General features: G+C 43.6%; 1 protein-coding gene across 5 annotated transcripts in view; it reads left to right on the top strand.

Annotated features, from left to right (window-relative positions):
- Window positions 1-990: 990 nt before the first annotated feature.
- Window positions 991-26,559, top strand: part of DMRT1 (doublesex and mab-3 related transcription factor 1) — a 171,860-nt gene continuing 146,291 nt past the window's right edge. For 4 of the 5 annotated variants that reach the window (XM_056522967.1, XM_056522971.1, XM_056522973.1 and 1 more), the window contains exons 1-3: window positions 991-1,124; window positions 9,649-9,889; window positions 12,593-12,767. In XM_056522967.1, the coding sequence (XP_056378942.1) occupies window positions 9,674-9,889; window positions 12,593-12,767 (391 nt within the window). In that variant the 5' untranslated portion in view covers window positions 991-1,124; window positions 9,649-9,673. Of the gene's footprint in view, window positions 1,125-1,398; window positions 1,537-9,648; window positions 9,890-12,592; window positions 12,768-26,559 lie in introns of those variants that run through there. The other variant, XM_056522969.1, reaches the window with a different exon arrangement.

Genomic DNA, 26,559 nt, shown 5'->3' with positions numbered 1-26,559 from the left:
ACTGACTGATAAAAATAAATAGGATTAGTCCTTCCACCAGATTTCCTCCTGAGATTTTCTACAGCACCAGAAGAAAATGCCACCGGATCGCTGGGCATATGTGAAGTGGCCTTACCTGGCCTGTTTTTTATATTCATAACCCTGTCCACACTTTCCCTGACACTTATCACCTTAGGTCTCTAAAGAGGACCTGCACCATCTTCAACATCTGTCACCTAGCAACCCCATCCCATACTGTTTAGCAGCTACAGGTGCCCTGTCAAGTTTCTGTCAACAGTGCGGTCACCTAGACATCACCGTATCTTTGACTGACATTTCGACCAGTAGACCATCACTACTCTGCTGGCAGTGGGGCATAAACCTGGGCACTCTCTCCCTTGAGAACTAAGTGGTGGTGACCGCCCCCCTGTTGGCAGTCTATGTGCCTATTAGCTTTTGGGGTGCTGAAATGAACCCCACTGCCAGCTGGTGAATGGGATGAGGGGGAATCTGTGAAGGATGGGTTCACATGGATGATGACAGCCATGCCCTCTTTAAGGTCTCACTGACACCTATGCCCACCATCTTGACCTTTCCCAAAACTCCCTAAAACCTTCCTATACCCATAATCAAATATTGTCGGTTTTATGCTGGGGAGAGGGCTGTACTTGTGGCCTCTGCTCTGTAATTTGATAAAAAAGTTTAAAAAAATATAGTCTGTGCCCCTTAATTTTCATGAAAGTTTGATATTGCACCACACAATGGCCTCCATGTGACACAAAAGGAGTGTGCCCGGTGCCCTACTGGCATTATATGGTGAGCAATGAGTGATGTGTCAGGGAACACACTGGTGGTTTATTCTGTGCCCGAGCACGCCTTACTGTATACATGTATAGCCATGTTGTTGGCTACTGGCGGGGCAATTATCACAACAACACGTAACACAAAGTAGCAGATGAGGTAAATATTTGAACCGCTCCACATAACGGCCGCCATTGGGGCACGAGACTGCACGTACCTGCCCCACCCCCGCTGTCCGCCAATGGAACACGCAGAGGAGCGGCACCGCCTGTATCCCGCGCAGTGTGAAGCCAACCCTAGGAAGGAACCGCAGCTAGTGAAGATTACTGTCACCCGTGCAGGGGGTGAGTATTACTGGCACCAGTGGACGGGCACGTGTGCCATCTAGCGTTAGTACACCATGCTCCAAAATATTTACTTACAGCTATTTCCTTAGTTCTGGACAATGGTTTGGCAGGGGTGACCTACTTTATATAGGCGGTGTGGGGCACTTCTGCAAAATGACAACTCCCATCATGCCTTGCCTACCTGCGGCTGTAGTGTGTAGTTGTGCTACAGGTTGGGGGACAGAGACGCAGAGCATCCATTTTGGAGAAGAGACCTGGAATGGCCGCAAGACTTTGCCTTGGGCTTGAGCTGGAGATCTGCAGCAGCTTATAACAGACATCCTTATTCATATCGTGCAGCACATGTCCCTATTCATATCGTGATAGTGGATTCCTGGCCAGTCTGCAGCTTTGGGATTGATAGATTGGGGTGAATGACACTTTGCTCACTACAAAGGATTAAGAACATAAATGTAAAAACTCACTGGCTTCCTCTTCACTGTCCTCAGGCCTCTGGTTTTAGTACTGACATTTAACACTATAAAACTATACATGCAGTTCCCACTATGATGTTTATTTCTAAGGAGGTGTAAGCCCCTTTAGCACTGCTCAGAGATTTCTGTTATTAGAAAACCGACACAAGATTCTAGACACATGGGGGACATTTATCCAGATCCAAGGGTTGAGGAAAATTGGACTAGTTTCCCAAAGCAACCAATCAGATTGCTTTTTTATTTTTCAGAGGCCTTTTTTTATTTATTTATTTTAAGTAGCAATGGTTGCTATTGGTAACTGGTCAACTTTTTCTCTGCACAGGGGGCCTGATGCCTAATAACTGTTCTATGACTATTACCACATTGTTGCCATAGCAACCCATCACTTTGTTTTGTTTTTAATCCTGCTTATCGAAGTCTGATTGGTTGGTTTGTACAAAACAGACTCTTTTTAGGGAGAGGCTCTCTGTAATTGATTTTAAAGGACAACTGCAGCGGCATTACACTTATCCCCTATCCATAGGATAGGGGATAAGTGTTTGATCGCGGGGGGTCTGACCGCTGGGACCCCCCCTGATCACCCTAACGGGGCGCCACTATAAGCGCTCATGGTGAGCACTAAGGCACGTAGCGTCGACCTAGAAGTCAACGGTGACGCCCCGTCTCCTCCCCGTCCCCATACAGTTCTATGGGGGATGCGGGGAGGCACGAATGCTGCCTCCCCGCCTCTCCCATAGAGATGTATGGAGGAGACGTGCCGGCCGCGACATCATGCCGCGGTCCCGTACAGAAGATCGCCGGGGGCCCCAGCGTTCGGTCCCCCGCGATCAAACACTTATCCCCTATCTTGAGGATAGGGGATAAGTGTTTGTAACGCTGCAGATGTCCTTTAATATACAGTGTTCCCTCAAGTTACAATATTAATTGGTTCCAGGATGACCATTGTATGTTGAAACCATTGTATGTTGAGACCAGAACTCTATGGAAACCTGGTAATTGGTTCTGAAGCCACCAAAATGTAATCAAAAAAATAGGAAAAAAGTGAGGATTAAAGAAAACTTAGTAGATAACTAATATAGATACAGCAAATCCTTACATATAAAAGTAATAAAGATCTGCTGGAAGCTGTAATCACTGTCTATGTCAGTGTTTCCCAAGCAGGGAGCCTCCAGCTGTCGCAAAACTACAACTCCCAGCATGATTGGGACAGCCAAAGGCTGTCCGGGCATGCTGGGAGTTGTAGTTTTGCGACAGCTGGGGGCACCCTGCTTGGGAAACACTGGTCTATGTAGAGGACAGAAGTTTCTTCAGGGTCCTGTACAGAACCCGCAATGTCCTAAAAAAGTAACATGGAGTCGCCCTTACCTTGTGTCAAAAGGAGCAGGTAACCCTGGTACAGGTAAAGTGTACAGAACATGTAATACCTCCCTGTACTGTAGGGGGCGCTACCAGACATCAGTCAGTGCATACGCTTCAGTAATACAGGTGTTTTACCAGCGAATGCCCATTCTGATTGGTCGGTTCTTCCAGTCATTGACATGTTTCACAGATCTGGACTGTCCGTAGTATTGTATGTTGAGTCTGGTTTCAAGTTACAATGGTCCAGAAAAGACCATTGTATGTTGAAACTATTGTATGTTGAGGCCATTGTAGGTTGAGGGATCACTGTACTGCCCTTTGATGTTGTGTTAAATTTACAGTAAGTCCCTGTTCATATAAGGTGTTTTGCTGTATTTAGCTTGTTTGCCTAGAAAAGCGCCTGACCTTGTTGTGATGGCCATATTAAGCATATACATCGGGCATTATCATGGGCACACACAAGGGGGTACACTCTCCCATAGACAGTGCATGCTGACATGCCACTCCATGCATACTGTAAACAACAACTCCACTGTATGTTTTATTTTATTAATAAAGTAGAACATAACAAAGTATTGCAAAACACATTTGTTACAGAGAGGCTCCAATTCCACTTGTCTACATAACAGACTAGTGTTATGCATAAAGCTATCAATCCTTCATATGTAACTTTCTTTATCTGACTAGTAAAATGCCATCTGATATCTAGTATACTATCTATGTTCAGGGGTGGGATACGGGTTGCCCTATGTGTAAAGCCTTTATTAGTATGGTTTTAGAGAGAACTGCAAAGTCAGCACAGGGAAGGCTAATAAAGTTCTTGCATGTCTTCCTATATAATAAATATAATAGGTACTGAACCCCACCAGTTTCATATGCGCATTCACCAAACCCTTCTTAATTGGAAAAATAAAATATGATTTTTTTCAAATTCAAAACATAGGTGGTATATATTTAAGTATATATTTATACATAGGTGCACAAAATGAATAAAACCATTAAGACACATTAGGCGCAGGCAGTGTTCCCCCACACATTAGGCGCATGCAGTGTTCCCCCACATTAGGCAGACAGAGTTCCCCCATATTAGGCAGGCAGTGTTCCTCCACATTAAGCTGGCAGTGTTCCGCCACATTAGGCAGGCAGTGTTCCCCCACATTAGGCAGGCAGTGTTCCCCCACATTAGGCAGGCAGTGTTCCCCCACATAAGGCAGGCAGTGTTCCTTCATATTATGCAGGCAGTGTTCCCCCACATTAGGCATCCAGTGTTCCCCCACATTAGGCAGGCAGTGTTCCCCCACATTAGGCAGGCAGTGTTCCCCCACATTAGGCAGAAAGTGTTCTCCCACATTAGGCAGGCAGTGTTCCCCCACATTAGGCAGGCAGTGTTCCCCCACATTAGGCAGGCAGTGTTCCCCCACATTAGGCAGGAAGTGTTCTCCCACATTAGGCAGGCAGTGTTCCACCACATTAGGCAGGAAGTGTTCTCCCACATTAGGCAGGAAGTGTTCTCCCACATTAGGCAGGCAGTGTTCCCCCACATTAGGCAGGAAGTGTTCTCCCACATTAGGCAGGCAGTGTTCCCCCACATTAGGCAGGAAGTGTTCTCCCACATTAGGCAGGCAGTGTTCCCCCACATTAGGCAGGGAGTGTTCTCCCACATTAGGCAGGAAGTGTTCTCCCACATTAGGCAGGAAGTGTTCTCCCACATTAGGCAGGCAGTTTTCCCCCACATTAGGCAGGGAGTGTTCTCCCACATTAGGCAGGCAGTGTTCCCCCACATTAGGCAGACAGTGTTCCTCCACATTAAAGGACATAAGTGTTTGTAACGCTGCAGATGTCCTTTAAGCTGGCAGTGCTCCCCCACATTAGGCAGGCATTGTTCCCCCACATTATTCAGGCCAGTGGTCTTCAACCTGCGGACCTCCAGATGTTGCAAAACTACAACTCCCAGCAAGCCCGGACAGCCAACGGCTGTCCGGGCATGCTGGGAGTTGTAGTTTTGCAACATCTGGAGGTCCACAGGTTGAAGACCACTGATGTAGGCAGTGTTCCCCCACAGACATACAGTGTATGGCTGGATGCTGTATGGCTGTGTATTGCCCACTTCGGCGCTCCGGTCCCGAGACCTGCTGCTATAGACGGAGCGGTGGTCGGAGCACCGCAGATGACATGCCGCTACCAACCTGGCCAGTGCGTGTCTTCCTCCTTCTCTATCCTCCGGTCCTCGGCGCCTTCATTTGCATGGGCGCACGCACGGGACGTCAGTGACGTCCCGGTGTGCGCTATGTCCCGGCGACCCTGCGTTTTTAAGCTTAACGCGGGGCCGCAGGGAATTAATAGTGATGGGGGGAATTGCCGGCAAACACGGCTCTGCTCTGGGCCCTGGGCCAGCTCGGGGCCTCAAGCAATTGCTTGGTTTGCCTGTCCTGTTGCGACCTCCCCCGCCGAACCCCCGGGACTGACTCATCAAACCCCTGGGGTTCGATCGAACCCAGGTTAAGAACCACCGTCCTATAGTATTACTACCAGTAATTATTTTTCACAGCTATCAATAAATAACAGAAAAAGCATATGGCTAAAATAAACACAGAGTTCTGTGGTCGCCCGTCAACAGGCATGGAGCCGAGTCCCGCTGGGACCCCCTGCGAACAGACATCTTATCCCCTATTCAAGGCACTTTTTTTTTTTAATTGTTTTTTTCATAGTTGCATTTTGAAATCCATGACTTTTATTTTTCGGTCGATGACAGAATGACACCATTGTGGAGTACATATCATTAGCTTATATAATTTTTTTATAGGGGTTGAGAAATAAACTGCAGTTGTACCACTGGTATCATATTTTAGGTATTTTGTGCTTTTTTCTGTGGCCTGAGTTACATATTTAATTTTGCGGATCAGTACAATTATGATGAAACCCAACTATGTTTTAGTACTTAACAATTTAAGCCCTTTAAAAATGTTTTTAATTTGCAATATTTTGAGTAATATACATGCACTCTGTGTACTGTATGTATACACTCACTTGCCCTGTTATTAGATACACTTTGCTGATGCCGGGTTTTACTCCCTTTTGCCTTCATTTTTAATGGCAAACTTTCTACAAGTTGCTGATAAATGTCTTTAGGGATTTTGGTCCATAGAGACATAATGTCATAATGTACGATAGTTGCTGCAGATTTGTGAATCATCCTTTTCACCACATCCCAAAGGTTTTCTATTGGATAGAGATCTTGTGACTGTGGTGGCCATTCGAGTACATTGACCTCATTGTCATGTTTAAGAAACCAGCTTCAGATTATGTCAGGTATGTGACATGGTGCATTATCCTCTGCTGGAAGTAGCCATATGAAGATGGATGCAATGTGATCATATAGGGATGGACATGGGCAGCAACAATGTGTTCTTTCAGTTTTTCATTTTCCAATTGTGGTGAATTATAGCCTCAGTTTCCTGTTCTTAGCTGAGGAGTGGCTCCTAGTGTTGCCTTCTGCCACTGTAGCCCATCTGCTTCAAGGTATAATGTGTTTTGTGTTCAGAGATGGTATTCTGCATACCTTGATTATAATGCGCCCACTCCCTTTCTATAATGCGGAGTTTATTAAAAAGTTAATAAAGATCATTTAACAAAAGAAGAGTCCAAAGAAGATTGCACTCATCTCATCATACACAAATTTATTCAAAGTAGTGTAGGCATACAATAGCGAAGGCAGGGGCACACCCGGTGTGCCTACACTCCTTTGAATAAATTTGTGGAAGGTGAGTGCAATCTTCTTTGGATTCTTCTTTTGTATACCTTGTACTTGCCGTGATTTGCACTGCCTTATATACATTTATCATATCCCCGCTTAAACGTCTTGAGAAGAGACGTTTAAGGGGGGATATGATAAATGTATATAAGTATATTAATGGCCCATACAAAAAATATGGAGAAAAACTGTTCCAGGTTAAACCCCCCCAAAGGACGAGGGGGCACTCCCTCTGTCTGGAGAAGAAAAAGTTTAGTCTCAAGGGGCGGCACGCCTTCTTTACCATGAGAACTGTGAACTTATGGAACAGTCTACCTCAGGAACTGGTCACAGCAGGAAAAATTAACAGCTTTAAAACTGGATTAGATACATTCCTGGAACAAAATAACATTAATGCTTATGAAGAAATATAAAATCCCATCCCTTCCCCAATATCGCGCCACACCCCTACCCTTCAATTCCCTGGTTGAACTTGATGGACATATGTCTTTTTTCAACCATACTAACTATGTAACTATGTAACCTGTACCTAGCCCGCATCGCCACCTTCCCTTGTTCCTCCATACCGCCCTAGTCTTGCATGTGCCGGACCCTTCCTACCTCAGTTTATCAAAGATCATTTAACCTCTCCCGTAATAAAAGTTTGAATAACCCCCCCTTTTCCCATTTAAAAAATAAACATATGTAGTATTGCCGCGTGCATAATTGTCCGAACTATAAAAATATATTGTTATTTAAACCGCACGGTCAATGCCGTATGTGCAAAAAAATTCCAAAAAGTCAGATCAAAACAAAAATGGTACCGATAAAAACGTCAGATCACGATGCAAAAAATTAGCCCTCATACCGACCCCTACACAGAAAAATAAAAAAGTTGTAGGGGTCAAAAAAAATAAAAATAAAAAAAGCCATCATATGAGTCTGTAGGTGTAAAATAAATTGAAAGGGTTATGATTTTTAAAAGGTGAGGAGGAAAAAACCAAAGTGCAAAAACCAGAAAAACCCTCCGTCCCCAAGGGGTTAAGTTACGTTACTGTTTCCTTTGCCTCAAATCAGTCTGCCCATTCAACTCTGACTTCAACAAGGCATTTTCTTTCACACAATTGCTGCTCATTGGATGTTTTCTCCTTTTTTTTAGACCTCTAGAAATTGATGTGTGTGAAAATTGCAGTAGATCAGCATGTCTTCTGCTCTGTCTCCATCTGGTTGTGTCCTCTGATTTGTCCCATTCTGCCCAGCTCTGTCTCCAACTGCCTTTATCCATTGCTCTGTCACTATCTCTCCTACTGTTACTATCCCATATGCTTTCTTCTGTCCCCATCTTCCCTCCAAGGATTTCCCCATCTCCCCTCCTCTGATAGTCCCCATCTCCACTATATTCCCTATCTCCACTATATTCCCTATCTCCCCTCCTCCGATTGTGCCCCTCATCCCTCCTCTAATTTTCCACATCTCCCCTCCATTTATTGTCTCATCTTCCCTCCTGTGATTGTGCCCATCTCCCCTCTGATTGTGCCCATCTCCCCTCCTTTTATTGTCTCATCTCCCCTCCTCTGATTTTCTCATCTCCCCTCCTCTGATAGTCCCGATCTCCACTATAGTCCCCATCTCAACTATATTCCCTATCTCCCCTCCTCTGATTGTTTCTATCTCCCCTCTGATTGTGCCCATCTCCCCACCTCTGATTTTCTCATCTCCCCTCCTCTGATAGTCCCCATCTCCACTACAGTCCCCATCTCCACTTTATTCCCTATCTCCCCTCCTCTGATTGTGCCCATCTCCCCTCCTCTGATTTTCTCATCTCCCCACCTCTTATTTTCTCATCTCCCCTCCTCTGATAGTCCCCATCTCCACTACAGTCCCCATCTCCACTATATTCCCCATCACCCCTCCTCTGATTGGGCCCATCACCCCTCCTCTGATTGTGCCCATCACCCCTCCTCTGATTGTCCCTATCTCCCCTCCTCTGATTTTCTCATCTCTCCTCCCCTGATAGTCCCCATCTCCACTATATTCCCTATCTCCCCTCCTCCGATTGTGCCCCTCACCTCTCCTCTGATTTTCCCCATCTCCCCTCCTTTTATTGTCTCATCTCCCCTCCTCTGATTTTCTCATCCCTCCTCCTCTGATAGTCCCCATCTCCACTACAGTCCCCATCTCCACTATATTCCCCATCTCCCTTCCTCTGATTGTGCCCATCACCCCTCCTCTGATTGTCCCTATCTCCCCTCCTCTGATTTTCTCATCTCCCCTCCCCTGATAGTCCCCATCTCCACTACAGTCCCCATCTCCACTATATTCCCTATCTCCCCTCCTCTGATTGTGCCCATCACCCCTCCTCTGATTGTCCCTATCTCCCCTCCTCTGATTTTCTCATCTCCCCTCCTCTGATTTTCTCATCTCCCCTCCTCTGATTTTCTCATCTCCCCTCCTCTGATAGTCCCCATCTCCACTATAGTCCCCATCTCCCCTCTGATTGTTCCTATCTCCCCGCCTCTGATTGTGCCCATCTCCACTCCTGTGATTTTGCCCATCTCCCCATCTCTAATTGTGCCCATCTCTATCTCCCCTCCTTTTATTGTCTCATGTTCCCTCCTCTGATTTTCCCCATCACTAGTCCTCTAACTTTGCTCATCAGGAGGGAGGGGGGGGGTGTATTTTCTAAATGAATGCCTTTTAACTTTTCGTACCCTGCAGGTTTACCTATGATAGTTGAGATGGGAATACCCCTTTAACTATACAAGTGCACCACATTTTCACAATATAGTTTCTGAGCTTTTGTGTAAGATTGTGGGAGGGATATTGAAAGCATTGGTGATTTGTTCCCTGCTTTTCGGTGTTCTCCCACACAAATCACACAGCATTCCTTATGTTGACAATTTTTTTTCCCTAACTGAACTACGACTTATAGTGAGACTAGTTTTGTTTCACCTTTCAGATCTTTCTAGGTTTGAAGAAACAGGATGCCTAACAACGGAGAGCCATTTAACAAGGCTCAGAGCTCTGTCGCTTCAGGGGGCAATGGAAAGAAGACTCCACGCTTACCTAAGTGTGCCCGTTGTAGGAACCATGGCTATTCATCGCCTTTAAAGGGTCACAAGCGCTTCTGTATGTGGAGAGACTGCCAGTGCAGAAAGTGCAGCCTGATTGCTGAGAGACAACGCGTTATGGCTGCCCAGGTAACATTTAGTGTGTATGGTTATACATATTAGGGCTTCAGCTAACAATTATTTTAATAATTGATTAGTTGTCGACTAACAATTTATCGAATGCCAAAATAAGGGGTCCAGCTGATTCTACTTGAAGAATTATGTACAATGGCCATATCAAAAGTATTCTAGCATGTGATGTGACCAAACAACAGCAAGTTTTGACTTTTTTTTTTTAAGTTTACTCCGGTTGCTATACAGGGTCATTATTAATGATCCTGTACAGAAACCAGCGTAAATTTGATACTGCTGCATGGGTAACTGTCTGAACTATTAAAATAAAATGTTAATGATTTACTAATATTTAATTTTAATAGATCAGACAATTAGCCATGCGGCAGTATCAGATATGTATTTTTATTTTTTTTAACGATTTTTGTATAAGATTTTATGGGGGAGGGGCGGTTTATTTACATTTAATTGCTTTTTACTTTACACTTTTTTTTATAGCACTCCTATACACATGGGGGTATTTGCAGACTTTAGAGCATTGCACCCCACCCATGTCTGTAGTACAGACACAAGGGTGCAATGCTCTGCACGCCCCCATGTGTATAGCAGTGTATATGTACTACATACCCTCTGTTTTACCAATGGGGGTATGTGCAGAGCATTGCACCCTTGTGTCTGTACTACAGACACAAGGGTGGAATGCTCTGCACAAACCCCCACGGGTAAAGTGGTGTGCACTGCTTACCGATATACACATAGGGGTATATGCAGAGCGTTGCATCCTTATGCCTGTAGTAAAGACACTAGTATGCAATGCTCTGCACATACCCCCATATATATAGTAGTGTAAGTGTGTACTACATGCACACTGCTATACACATGGTAGTATGTGCAGAGCATTGCATCCTAGTGTCTGTACTACAGACACTGGGGTGCAATGCTCTGCACACACTGCTATACACATAGGGGTATATGCAGAGCATTGCACCCCTGTGTCTGTAGTACAGACACTAGGATGCAATGCTCTGCACATACTACCATATGTATAGCAGTATGCATGTAGTACACACTTACACTACTGTACACATGGGGGTATGTGCAGAGCATTATATCCTAGTGTCTGTAGATGACACTAGGGTGCAATGCTCTGCAGATACCCCCCATGTGTGTGTCAATAAGCAATGCGGCAGTAACAGGGGCAGGGCGCATTAAACTGCAGGAAACTGTCCTACTGGCGGTAGTGGTACGGGGTCCTTCACAGCAGGCTGAGGCTCCATAAGTGTAGAGCGTCCACAAGCAGCTGGAGGAGGGGGAGGAGTTCAGAGAAGCAGCCGCACACGTGATTGGGGAGCAGTGGGTAGAGGAGGGTGGGACAGGGACCAGACTAACTTAACAGAGGCTGCGGCAGTGCGGACTAGCGTCTTACCGCGCTCCCGCAGCAGTGTTATCACAGCTGGAACCCGGACAATGGATCGGCTGATTATTCGATAACGGGATTCGTCAACAACGAATCCTGTTATCGAATTTTATCGAAAACGTCGATTAATTGATGCAGCCCTAATATATATATAGAGAGAGAGAGCAAACAAAAGACGACCATAGCACTCACAGATGAGGTGAGGAGTAGCTTTATTCCATCACAACACGGCTGGCGATGTTTTGGCTACGGGATTAGACCCATTTGCAAGCTTGATAATGGCTGTAATTGCGTAGCTGAAACGTCACCAGCCGTGCTGTGATGGAATAAAGCTACTCCTCACCTCATCTGTGAGTGCTATGGTCGTCTTTTTCTGTACACTTCGTCTGGCCCTCAAACTGGGACCATGTACCTACATCACCCGAATGCCGTTTACACTGCCCAGAGTGTTGCTGCGTTTCCTTCTTCAATTTATACATACATACATGTGTGTATATATATATATATATAAAATGGCTTCCTAGGTAACATATATAAATATATATCCCATTTCTTTTGGATAGGGGATGCATTTTTCTAAGTGGAACTTTTCCTTTAAGCATAGGCTTTGTTCTTATCCAAAGATTGTCCTTAGATTGTAATTTTTGCTTTGTTTTTGTTTTCTTGTATGCATCATTTATTGCAGCTCCACTGTGGCTTTTAAAGAGGGGTCTTGAGTGGGAAGATTCCACTCTATGACATCCATATACTCCTAAAGGACATATGGAAAGTAGTTGTCCTGGGCAGTCAATCCCTTTTGTCCTGGGAGACAGTCCCTTTAAGTGTGTCAAATTTTCTGTGGTAATAACTGGCAGATACACAACCGTTGGATCAGTTGTGGTCTACAGAGATCTTATTCAAACAAAAATGAAATAAATCATCCCCTAGGACGAGAATCAGCACTCTTCACGTGCATACTGGAAATTAACTTTTGTTGAAAATATTCAACCAATATCAAAAGGACATCATTTTAAACCAGAGAACTACTGAAACATAGATGTTCATACATGCATGATGCTCGTTCCTATATTATCGCTGGTTACTGATGACTACATTTATTATGCTTTGTAAATATTCCTTAACCATATGACATGTCGTATTATGTAGTGTAATTTTTATTTCATTTCGATGTTTAACTTGAACTTTTTTACTGATTATCCCAATAAGCAATGTTTTTTTTTTCTTTCTCTGTATCTGACAATGACCTTTAGCTTTAGAGAGGGCAGAACTAGCCATTCTTATATATTCTATGACTTTATTTCTAGGTTGCTTTAAGAAGGCAGCAGGATCAAGAAGAGGAATTGGGAATAAGCCATCTAAACCCTCTACCAAATGCAGCAGAATTGCTAGTAAAACGGGAGCATGTTAGCAACAATTCCTGCCCACTGCTGGAAAACAATTACACTCAGGCGACAAGTGTACCATCGACCAGCTCTTCAGGTAGACATATGTCAAGGCAGAAACTAACTATGGTATTACTTGTGTGAACCTACAGAAAATACCTGCCATTCTTATCACAATATCATTCTATAGCAATTCTAAGTATGCACTACAATGTGGACATACAATGTGCAACATGTAATTCTTAAGACCATAAACCAGGACATATTTTTTCCTAACCAAGCATACCCTTCTGAATGGTTAATATTGTGTGAATAGACCTTCAACCCCTTAAGGATGCCACTTGTTTAAACACTAAGGATGGGTTATTTTCTAAAGTTCGAACACATTCTACAAAAACCATTAGACAATTGCAGATCTGCAGTTCTAAAAACCGCATTTGCAAATAAGACAATCAAAAATACATAAGACTTATCTTGTTTGGGATCTACAACTGCAGATTTTATATCTCCCAATCTGCAGCAGATCTTGTGTGTGTGTAAATGCAACTTGAATGGGCATTGGCATTAAACAGGAATTTTAACCCCTTGGGGATTCAGGGTTTTTCTGTTTTTGCACTTTTGTTTTTTCCTCCTCAGCTTTTAAAATCATAACCCTTTCAATTTTGCACATACAGACCAAAATGATGGCTTATTTTTTGCGCCAACAATTCTACTTAGTAATGACATCAGTCATTATAACCAAAAATCTACGTCAAAACCCCCCCAACAAAATCATTGTGCGACAAAATTGAAAAAAAAAAACCACCATTTTGTAACTTTTGGGGGCTTCCATTTCTACGCAGTACATTTTTTCGGTAAAAATGACACCTTATGATTATTCTGTAGGTCCATACGATTAAAATGATACCCTACTTATATAGGTTTGATTTTGTCGCACTTCTTGAAAAATTCATAACTACATGCAGGAAAATGTATACGTTTAAAATTGTCATCTTCTGACCCCTATAATTTTATTTTTTTTCCACGTATGAGGCAGTATGAGGGCTAATTTTTTGCACCATGATCTATAGTTTTTTTCGTTACCATTCTTGTTGTGATCTGACTTTTTGATCACTTTTTATAAATTTTTTTATGGTATAAAAAGTGACCAGAAATATGCATTTTTGGACTTTGGAATTTGTTTTATGTGTACGCCATTGACCATGCGGTTTAATTTACGATATATTTTTTTATAGATCGTACATTTACACACGTGGAGATAGCACATATGTTCATATTTATTTTCATTTACGTAGTTTACATAGTTTTTTTTTTTTTAATCGGTTGCCGTCTAATGACGAGCCGACCCATCCTAAGACGGCAAACGTTGTATTACATGGGCTCCGCGATTGCAGAGGCTGGCTGTTAACCCTTTAGATCGCCGCTGTCAAAGTTGACAGCGGCGTCTAAAGGGACATTTAAATGCTCCCTGGTGGTCCAGTGGGGTGGATCGCCCCCCCCCCCCCCCCCCCCCGCAGAGCAATTGCGCGGGGGGGGGGGGGTATCCACTACTGAGGTAGCTGGAGGGCTTATCTCTCGTCCTATGCCGGCTGCTGCGCTGAGAATGATAAAGCCTGGCAGGGCCAGGATTTATCAATTAAGAGAAGAGCACACAGAACAATGTGGTTCTATGAAGCCACATTGATCTGTATAAGGAATCTAATGATTCCTCCTGAAAGTCCCCTAAGGGGACTAAAAGTGTAAAAAAAAAAGTTGAATGAAGAGTTTAAAAAAACACCCATTAACCCCTTCCTTATTAAAAGTTTAAATCACCCCCCTTTTCCCAAATTCCATATAAAAATATGTAACCATAATAAAAATAAACAAATGTGTCCTTAAGGGGTTAAATGGGAAAAGGGGAGTGATTCAAACTTTTATTAGGGAAGGGGTTAAATCACATTTATTAACAATTTTGTTTACACTTTTTTTTTTGCAATGTTATAGCCCCATAGGGGACTATAACATGCAGTACATTGATTGCAGACACTGATCAGTGCTATGCCATAGCATTGCATTGATCAGTGTTATCGGCGCTCCACTGCTCCTGCCTTAATCTTTGGCACGGTGCAGTGAATCGATGATCGGACAACAATTAGGCAGGTAGGAACCCTCCTCGTGTCCTAACAGCTGATCGGGACACCAAGGTTTCACTGCGGTGGTCCCGATCAGCCCCACTGAGCTGCCGGGAAGGTATTAGCCGCGGGTCCCGGCTGTTGATAGCTGCGTGACCCCGCTCTATATCGCGGGAGCCGGCGCAGGACGTGTAACGTTAAGGGGTTAATATTTGATTCCTTATGCCAATTAAATAACTTTTGGCTTCCATTAAAAAAACTAAAAACTTTTATGTTGTTTTTTCTGCTGTTTACTTCTAGCCACCTTTACTTCTCTTCTTGGCCAGAACACATTCTGTCCAGTCAAAATCTTAGATTTTGGTCTCCTGCTTGTAATGGCAGGAGCCCAAACTCGGGAAGTGTTTCTCTGCACTGAACTTGATTGACAGTTGCAAAGAGCCTCACTGAAAGCTGCAAAGAGCCTCACTGAAAGCTGCTCAGACTAAAAGCTGCACAGAGCCTCACTGAAAGATACACAGACTTAAAGCTGCTGCACAGAGTTTGAGGTCTTCTATTTATCACAGCGCTGCAACGATGTAAGGGCAAAAGTTGTCCCCCAGCAGGCTTCAGTGATGTCATGCCTGCTGGGAAATGCCCACTTTCTCCTGCCGGGAGATTGCACTATGTGAGCAAGAATGAAGGTAAGATACACAGCTTTTTAAATCTCAGAATTTTTTTTAACCCTTATTTTCACCTTTTTTGCAATTCTGACCACTGGGATGCTTTTACATTTTATTCTGATTCTGAGATTGTTTTTTCGTGACATATTCTACTTTAACATAGTGGTAAATTTTCATTGTTACTAGCATTTTTCTAACTTTGAAACTGCTTGTAAGGAAAATGGATATTCCAAATAAATTATATTTTGATTCACATATACAATATGTCTACTTTATGACTGCATCATAAAGTTTACATGTTATTACTTTTGGAAGACATCAGAGGGCTTCAAAGTTCAGCAGCAATTTTCAAAATTTCCACGAAAATTTCAAAATCTGAATTTTTCAGGGACCAGTTAAGTTTGAAGTGGATTTGAGGGGCCTTTCTGTGAGAAATACTCCATAAATGACCCCATTATAGAAACTACACCCCTCAAAGTATTCAAAAGGACATTCAGAAAGTTTCTTAACCCTTTAGGTGTTTCACAAGAATAGCAGCAAAGTGGAGGAGAAAAATCTAAATCTGCATTTTTTATACTAACATGTTCTTGTAACCCCATTTTTTTTTCATTTTTAAAAGTGGTATTATGAGAAAAAGCCCCCCTAAATTTGTAGCCCAATTTCTCTCAAGTATGGAAATACCTCATATGTTGACATAAAGTGCTCTGCAGGTTCACAATATGGCTCAAGAGGGAAAGAGCAACTGTGGGATTTTTGAAAGCGAATTTTGCTGTCTATTTTTGGGGGCCATGTTGAATTTAGGAAGCTCCCATGGTGCCAGAACAGCAAAAAACAACAACACATGGCATACTATTTTGGAAACTACACCCTTCAGGGAACGTAACAAGGGGTATAGTGAGCCTTAAAACCTCACAGGTGTTTGACGACTTTGCCTTGAAGTTGAATGTGAAGATGGAAAATTTGATTTTTAACACTAAAATTATGGTGTTACCCCAAATTTTACTTTTTCACAATGGACCCCAAAATTTGAAGCCCAGTTTCTCCCAATTAAGAAAATGCCTCTATGTGGACGTTAAGTCCTCTGCTGCTGCACTACAGGTCTCAGAACAGAAGGAGCGCCATTGGACTTTTGGAAAGAGAATTTTGCTGAAATACAAGTCGGGGGCTATGTGCATTTACAAACCTCCCATGGTGCCAGAACAGCAGAAACCCCCCACATGTGACACCATTTTGGAAACTAGACCCCTCCAGGGATGTAACAAGGGTTACAGTGAGTACTTACACCTCACAGATTTTTTTAACAGAGGGCCGTAAAAGTTAGAAATTAGATTTTTCACACTTTATTGATAGTGTTACCCCAAATGTTTCATTGTCACATGGGGTAATAGGGCAAAATGCCCCCAAAATTTGTAGTGCAATTTCTCCTGAGAAAGAAAATACCCCATATGTGGATGTAAAGTGCTCTGCGGGCGCACTGCAATGCTTAGAATAGAAGGAGCGCCATTGGGCTTTTGGAGTGACAAGTTTGTTGGAATTAATGTCAAGGGCCATGTGCATTTACAAAGCCCCCACTGTGCAAGAACAGCAGAACCCCACACGTGCGACACCATTTTGGAAAATACCCCTTCAAGGAACGTAACAAGGGTTATAGTGAGTACTTACACCTCACATGTTTTTTAAACAGTGTGCCGTTAAAGTGAAAAAATGTATTTTTAAAACTGAATTATTGGTATTAACCAAAACTTTTTTAGTTTTACAAGTAGTAATAGTAAAAAATCTCCACAAAATTTGTAGCTCAATTCTCCAGAATAAGAAAATACTCCATATAAGGCGGGAAAGCACTATGCAGGTGCAAAACAGGGCTTAGGAGTGAGACAGCACCGATGAGATTTGAGGCCTAAAGTGGTGATTTGCACTGCAATGGTTGAGGTTCTGACATAAAATCTAAAAAAAAAGTGGCCACAATTTTGAAACTACACCCCTCAAGGAAAGTAACAAGGGGTACAGTGAGTACTTACACCTCCTCACAGGTTTTTTGAACTGTGGGCCGTAAATTGAAAATTTTTATTTTTTTACACTAAAATGCTGGGGTTACCAAATTTTTTGACATTTTTACAAGGGGTAATGGGAGCAATTGGGTTACACATTTTGGAGGGCTTTTTCTCCTGACTATGGAAACACATCCACATATGGGGTAACGTACTGGATGGGCGCACAACAAGGTTCAGAAGGCATAGAGGTCTGTTTGCATTTGAGGCCTATGGCATATCAGTAGCTGACGGTTACATACATTCAGAGGAAAATACAAAAATGAAACCCACATGTGACACCATTACAGGAAGTACCCACCCTGAGGAATGGGTATAGGGCTAAAGAGGACATTTTGAACGCACGGGTGTTTCCTAAATTTATTTTCCAGGAATGGATGAAGGGTAGCTTTTGAAAATTGCAATTTTCAACCTATACTCTGCTTCATATTTCTGGGAACAACTAACATGTGACTCCGAATTGTCGCCTGGAAATACGACAGAGCTCATGAGTGAGAATTCTTCGCATTTGAGGCCGATGTTTGTTATGGACCTAACAGTTACATACATTCAGAGGAAAATGCAAGAAAGGAACACCCACATGTGAGCCTATTGCAAACAGTATACCCCCTAGGGAAGTGTAGATTTGTAACAGACGGGTGTTCCCTAAATTTATTTTCCAGGAATGGATGAAGTGTAGGGGGGGGTATGAAAATTGCAATTTAAGTACTGATATGCCAAATGACAGAATGATGAGTGATGAGTAAAAATTATGCCCGCCCCAAACCCTATGGTCTGAATCATCATTCTGGGAATGTGATGTGTGTGGCCATCCATATTCTGTTACCTCAAATGCGCTCCCCGCTCAGGTGGGGAGAGAGCGCTGCGCATTTGAGGAAACTGCAAACCCCCAATGCTGTTGACTTTGTGTCCCATGACCCATTTTTTGGGGAGAAAAAAAAAAAAAAAGATATTAACAGGGGTATTGGAAAATATATATATATTTTTTTTGGGGGGGGGGTTGGCTTTAAAATTTTGAGGACAATGTACTCTGGACTGATACATTGGAGTCGAATTCTGGGGAATTAAAATCAGGGAAAAGGATTAAAATGTAGTGCTCCATGGAAGTAGGATACCCACTGAAGCAATCCTTAATGCAGAGGCCCGGATGATCGGGGCAAGTGTCGCATTGAGTGGTGGTGACCGAATTCCCCTCTTGCGACACACTCTGCATTTTTTCTGGGATTGTCCCTTCTTTCCAGTGTGGGGGACCTCAGTTGGAAAGTGTTGGCCGGGGACGATCCGGGGCACTGAAGTTCCAGAGGTGCTCTGACCCGCTCCTTGGCAGTCACCAAAGATGAGGGCCTTTAGAACTACCTCTTGGAACTCCAGGAAGGTCTTTGTGTTGCCAGCGTACTGGGACAGTACAAAAGAGTTGTACATGGCAACCTGTACCATGTAGACAGCAACTTTTATGTACCATGCCCGTGTTTTCCGCATGGCGTTATATGGCTTGAGGAGTTGATCAGAAAGATCAACTCCCCCCATATACCGATTGTAGTCCAGAATACAGTCGGGCTTGAGGACCGGTCCCACGGTACCTCGTACAGAGACAGGGGTGCTGCCATTCCCATGAATTGTGGACAGCATAAGGACATCCCTCTTATGCTTATACCTGACCAGCAACAGGTTTTCATGGGAAAAGGCACAGGACTCACCCCGGGGGATAGGAATTTGGAGGGGATAGGAAGGAAGGCCTCTTTGATTCTTCCGGACTGTCCCACAAGCGACCGTGGATCTGGCGGTGAGGGATGTGAAGAGAGGGATACTAGTATAAAAGTTATCCAGGTAAAGGTGGTAACTTTTATCTAGCAATGGGTGCAAAAGGCCCCAAGCGATTTTCCCGCTAACACCCAGAGTGGGCGGACATTCTGGGGGTTCAGTATGGGAATCTCATCCCTCATACACCATAAACTTGCAAGTGTACAATGAGGTACTCTCGCAAAGTTTATACATCTTCACGCCATACCGTGCTCGCTTGGTAGGGATGTATTGCCGGATGCTGAGTCTCACCTTAAAGCTGATGAGAGACTCATCAATAGCGACCTCCCTTCCAGAGACATAGGCCTCAAAAAATTTGGCCCCGAAGTGATTGATGACCGGCCTGATTTTATACAGGCTGTCATATGCGGGATCAGTTCGGGGGAGGGGGGACATGCCGCATTATCAGCATAATGCAAACATTTCCGAATGGCCTCGAATCGGGGACGGGTCATGGCCATACTGTAGAGCGGGGTCTGATAGAGGACGTCACCGCTCCAGTATTGCCTGACCTTTGGCTTTTTAACTAGGCCCATATGCAGCACGAGGCTCCAAAACGTCCTCATTTCGGCTGCACTGACTGGGAACCAGCCACCGGGCCTAGCTAAAATGGATCCCGGGTTTGCGGTGACGAACTGTTGGGCGTACAGATCCATCTGCTCAACCATCAGATTAACAAAGTCGTCACTGAAAGAAAAACTGAAATAGTCCAATTCAGTGAACCCGACGATGTCAATCTTGATTCCTGAGTCGCCAACAAACTCAGGAATCACGTCAAGTTCGCCGGTAAACTTGGCTGGGGGGCTTGTCTAGTATGAGCGCCAGGGGGACTCTTATTAGCATGGGGCACAGGGTCAGGAGCAGAGGAGGTTTGCGGCCTCGCTTGGCGGCGTCTCCGCCGACTTGGTGGCTCATCATCAGAACTAGATGATGAGGAGGTTCAGTTTAGCAAAAGCAAGTTCTATTCGGCACCGCTCACACAGGTGGATCTCTTAATGGCAAAAGCTGGATCCTATACACCTTCAGACGAGCTGACCCCTGTTGGCTTAGGATAGCAGTGCTTCACGTGTCAAAAGTGGAGTAATCGGCACATATATCCCCCCCCCCCCCCCCCCCATTGCGGGCCCACCCTCCCTCTCCCGCTTACCCCGAAATTGAAGCTATTCAATAATGAATCAACGGCTTTCAACAGATCTGGTATGTGCTTTGGTTTTCTTTCTATGGAAGTATATAGATAATGAGGAGGATGAGGAAATAAGGTAGGTGGGGTCTTCCTCGTCCTCTGAGGCGCTTTCAGTGTCTGAGGCAAGTATGGCATATGCCTACTCTGCTGAAAACGCCCTGCGGGCCATTTCCCTACTCTAATGGGGATGGGGGGTGTGTATGTGTGTGGGAAAAACCTTATTAGTGTATATGTTGCATGTGGTGTGGTGCGAGACTACCTCCCTAACCCGCCCTAACCTAATTAGACCTACCCTAACAGAAAAAATATATAAACTAAAAAGGGTGAAAAAACTTTAAAAAAATAAAGACCGCTGTGACCCTGTAGGGCCCGGTTCACGCAGCTAAAGGTGCTTCGGACCCGCAGACACCTACAGATGTGCACTGAAAAAAAAATTAATTACAAATGTATTTTTTTTTTTACCTCCTAAACTTTTTCCCTGCCTAATATAAAACTGTCCCTAAACGCAGCTGTGCCAGGGGCACTTTTTGAACTGTGAGGAATGAGATACAGGATGGAGCTCCGCTCTGATCAGCACCAGATGTAAAATGGTGCTGATCAGAGTGGAGCATTGTGCTCCTGCTCTCCTCCCCCCTCCTCATACACTGTGATTGGTGCGGTCACTACGGCGCACAATCACATCTGTACTGGGGGGGGGTGGCAATACTGCCACCTCCCTGTATATTACGGTTGGTGATCGGTGGTGTACACTACACCACTGATCACCATCCTTATCCGGGTCATCGGGTCGCACGTGACCCAGATGACCCGGAATCGCTGCAGATCAGCGGTTTGTATTTACCGCGATCTGCCACAATTGCCGATATGGAGGGTCAGGACCTTCCTCGGTGAAGTGCCGGGATGCCTGCTGAATGATTTCAGCAGGCATCCCGGTCTGGTCCCCACTCGGTGTACGGCGGGGACTGGAAATGCTCAGGAGGTACAGGTACGCCCTGAGTCCTTAAGGATCGGGGATGCAGGGCGTATGCACGAGGTGCAGGTACTCTTTAACCCCTTAAGGACGCAGGACGTAAATGTACGTCCTGGTGAGGTGGTACTTAACGCACCAGGACGTACATTTACGTCCTGAGCATAACCGCGGGCATCGGAGCGATGCCCGTGTCATGCGCGGCTGATCCCGGCTGCTGATCGCAGCCAGGGACCCGCCGGCAATGGCCGACGCCCGCGATCTCGCGGGCGTCCGCCATTAACCCCTCAGGTGCCGGGATCAATACAGATCCCGGCATCTGCGGCAGTTCGCGATTAAAATGAACGATCGGATCGCCCGCAGCGCTGCTGCGGAGATCCGATCATTCATAACGCCGCACGGAGGTCCCCTCTCCTTCCTCCGTGTGGCTCCCGGCGTCTCCTGCTCTGGTCTGTGATCGAGCAGACCAGAGCAGGAGATGACCGATAATACTGATCTGTTCTATGTCCTATACATAGAACAGATCAGTATTAGCAATCATGGTATTGCTATGAATAGTCCCCTATGGGGACTATTCAAGTGTAAAAAAAAATGTAAAAGTAAAAGTAAAAAAAAAGTGAAAAATCCCCTCCCCCAATAAAAAAGTAAAACGTCCGTTTTTTCCTAATTTACCCCCAAAAAGCGTAAAAAACATTTTTTATAGACATATTTGGTATCGTCGCGTGCGTAAATGTCCGAACTATTAAAATAAAATGTTAATGATCCCGTACGGTGAACGGCGTGAATGAAAAATTTTTTAAAAAGTCCAAAATTCCTACTTTTTTAATACATTTTATAAAAAAAAAAAAATTATAAAAAATGTATTAAAAGGTTTTTATATACAAATGTGGTATCAAAAAAAAGTACAGATCATGGCGCAAAAAATGAGCCCCCATACCGCCGCTTATACGGAAAAATAAAAAAGTTATAGGTCATCAAAATAAAGGGATTATAAACGTACTAATTTGGTTAAAAAGTTTGTGATTTTTTTTAAGCGCAACAATAATATAAAAGTATATAATAATGGGTATCATTTTAATCGTATTGACCCTCAGAATAAAGAACACATGTCATTTTTACCAGAAATTGTACGGCGTGAAAACAAAACCTTCCAAAATTAGCAAAATTGCGTTTTTCGTTTTAATTTCCCCACAAAAATAGTGTTTTTTGGTTGCGCCATACATTTTATGATATAATGAGTGATGTCATTACAAAGGACAACTGGTCGCGCAAAAAACAAGCCCTCATACTAGTCTGTGGATGAAAATATAAAAGAGTTATGATTTTTAGAAGGCGAGGAGGAAAAAATGAAAACGTAAAAATTAAATTGTCTGAGTCCTTAAGGCCAAAATGGTCTGAGTCCTTAAGGGGTTAAGGTTACGTTTACATATGCATATTTTGCTGAACATTTTCCACAGCTCATTTTGTTACCTATAGGGTAAATTCACACGTACATAATCTGCTGTGGATTTTACCACAGCAGAAAATCTGCAGCAGATTTGCTGCAGACCCATTGAAGTCAGTAGTAGCAACATAGACCACAAGCTGAATTCCTATTGTGGAATACCCACAGTAGATTATGCACATGTGAACATACTCTTAGGCTAGGTTTCCACTTGGTTTTTTTCTGACAGTTTTTGGAGATCTGACACTGCAGTTTTTGAGCCAAAGTCAGAAGTGGATCCATAAGGGAGGAGAAGTATAAGTCATTCCTTTATATTTCCCATTCCTTTTGAATACACTTCTGGCCTTGGCTCAAAAACTGCAGTGGCAGATATCCAAAAACTGCCAGAAAAAAAACCAAGTGGAAACCTAGCCTAAGGGTAGGATCACACATAGAATATACTCAGCATATTTCATGCTGCGCGAAATCCACTGCATAGTGGAAAATACACTGCATATTCTTCTTTGAGCAGACAACATGAGCTACCATGGGGCAGCCCTGTGTGCGCAATGAGGTTTGGAGGTGGCCCCGCGTGTCACAGTTACATGGGCGCTCTGGGCCCACCACCAAACCTTGCTGCACACACTGGGCTGTCGTGGGTAGCCCTGTGGGTCTGCTCATAGGAGAGTACGCAAAGGATTCCCTGCTGTGTAGACATGTAGAGAGTAGTACAAGAAAAAAAAATGTTGGGAGTGGTGTACTGATCCTTCAGTTGGCAACACTTTTAAATGAATAAAGTTCACACTTACACTTGGTGAGTGGTTACTGGAACCACTCACACACTTTAGAAATCCCGTAGATACAACCAGTGATCTCTCATATCAGTCCTTTCTCCGCATCAATCCTCCTCGGCAAGTGACTCGCCACTCCGAATAATATAATGAAGAAGCAAAAAAACACAAATATAGGAGAGCGGACAGGATCGATATTCATATGCAGCCAATTTTCTACGTTAAAGGCGCAACTCTACTTACTTCGGCGAGAGGTTTTTTTTCATCCTTAAACCCCCCTCAGTCCGGCTAGCCTTCGAACAAGTTTGTCTTTACCACGCCATCCAGGTACATGACACACCGTCAATCATTCACCTTCATATCCTCATCTGATAGCTTTTTCAAAGACCTTTCCAACGATACACAAATGAGGTATCGTTGGAAAGGTCTTTGAAAGAGCTATCAGATGAGGATATGAAGGTGAATGATTGACGGTGTGTCATGTACCTGGATGGCGTGGTAAAGACAAACTTGTTCGAAGGCTAGCCGGACTGAGGGGGGTTTAAGGATGAAAAAAACCCTCTCGCCGAAGTAAGTATAGTTGCGCCTTTAACGTCGAAAATTGGCTGCATATGAATATCGATCCTGTCCGCTCTCCTGCTGTGTAGAAAAATTCACACAGCGTGAAATACACTGTGTATGCACTATGTGGGACCCTGCCATAAATGTGCAATAGATTCGGGTCCTGCCTCTGGGAGCCTCAGCTATCTTGAGATCAAAGGCAGAGGGCATTCTTGCAGCTACTGAAGGCGTTCAGGAACACCTTAGAAGACTGCTTTACACAGCTTATGTAACACCCTTGTTCTAAAGACCCACATTTATGAAACTTTTTTCAGCATATCCTGGAGGTATACCATAAATGTTTCTCATGGGAGTAGCCTTTTTAAGGATTTCACAACATGTTTAGTTTTGTAAAACTGTGCTTGGCTATTTCTGTAGCTTCATTGCAAACAAGGTAAAGATAAAAAAGGTTCAGAATTTATTCCTGTCATCAGTTTTCTGCGGAGGAAACATACTGTTCGAAGGTTTCTAATTCGGAGGTCGGGGAGTTTAGCTCGCCAAGGCTACTGCCTGACCTTGCAATCCACTGTGAAGTATCTGTATCAAACTTGCAGTGCCAGGAAGCAAGGGAGTGACAGCTAATGCACAAGGGGTATTACAGATGATATGCTTCTTGTGATGTCTTATGCAAACAATAACTCATTGTTAATTAATGAAAGCTGAAATGTCTTATCCATGAGAAGGACTGATCTTTCACACATTATTTTACACTTATTACTGGACATTTAAAGACAAAATGAATCTGGACTGCAGATATTAGTGTAGACGTGCCCTTTCCACCTTTAATAAATGTGGTTTAGTGAAGCATCATTGCTATGCCATATTATGGAATTTAACCCTTTAAGGATGCAGGGTTTTTCCGTATTTGCATTTTCATTTTTTCCTCATCACATTCTAAAAATCATAACGCTTTCAATTTTGCACCTAAAATTCCATATTATGGCTTATTTTTTGCGTCACCAATTCTACTTTGCAGTGACATTAGTAATTTTACCAAAAAATCCACGGCAAAACGGAAAAAAAAAATTAATTGTGCGACAAAATAGAAGAAAAAATTTCATTTTGTAACTTTTGGGGGCTTCCGTTTCTACGCAGTGCATTTTTCGGTAAAAATGACACCTTATCTTTATTCTGTAGGTCCATACGGTTAAAATGATAGCCTACTTATATAGGTTGGATTTTGTTGTGCTTTGGAAAAAAATCATAACTACATGCAGGAAAATTTATACGTTAAAAATTCTCATCTTCGAACCCTTATAACTTGTTTATTTTTCCACATACGGGCCGATATGAGCACAAATTTTTTGCGCCAAAAAATTGACCAAAAATACGCTATATTGGACTTTGGATTTTTTTTTGCGCGTACGCCATTGACCGTGCAGTTTAATTAATAATATATTTTTATAGTTCGGACATTTACCCACGCGGCGATACCACATATGTTTATTTTTATTTACACAGTTTTTTTTTTTTATGGGAAAAGGGGGGTGATTCAAACTTTTATTAGGGAAGGGGTTAAATTACCTTTGTTAACTTTTCTTTTTCCCTTTTTTTTTGCAGTGTTATAACTCCGATAGGGACCTATAACACTGATCACACTGATCTTTTACCCTGATCCCTGCAAAGCCATAGCTTTGCATGGATCAGCGTTCTAGGGGCTCGAATGCTCAAGCCTGTAACTCAGGCTTGGAGCAATCAAACACCGATCGGACACAATGGAGCAAGGTAAGGGGGTCTCCTCTCGTGTCCTAGCTGATCGGGACATCGCGATAGTACCGATCAGCCCGACTGAGCTGCCGGGAAGCGTTTACTTTAATTTTAGACACAGCGATCAGCTTTGATCGCCGCGTCTAAAGGGTTAATAGCGCGCGGCACAACGATCGGTGTGACCCCCTTTTAAACACCGGGACCGGGCGTAGGGTGTACAGGTATGCCCTACGTCCTGAAGGAGTTAAAGGGATACCCTTATCCAGGGGTCAAGTGCAGGGAAAAAAGTGTGGAAACTCACCCCAGATTTCCACTTAAGGGCAGGTCCTGCAGGTCTCCTGCTAATAGGAATGGTGTTCCTGCTGTGGAAAAAGTGCAGGAACTCCGTTCCCATGTGTTCCTGCAGGACTTGATCCCTGCCCTTATCTTAAGATGGCCATAGAAATAAAGCATTCATCTGCAGATCTATTTGACTTATCTAGTTTAGTAGATTCTGCTGCCAGTCTTAAGTGTATAACCACTACAGACATCAGATTGTCATCAGATCACCATTGCTTATTTACAGCCTGTAAACAGGTTATCTTACAAATCTATGTACAC

Source organism: Hyla sarda, chromosome 1 (assembly GCF_029499605.1).
Source record: "Hyla sarda isolate aHylSar1 chromosome 1, aHylSar1.hap1, whole genome shotgun sequence".
Lineage (NCBI taxonomy): Eukaryota > Metazoa > Chordata > Amphibia > Anura > Hylidae > Hyla > Hyla sarda.
This window is presented reverse-complemented; position numbering and strand designations above follow the sequence as displayed.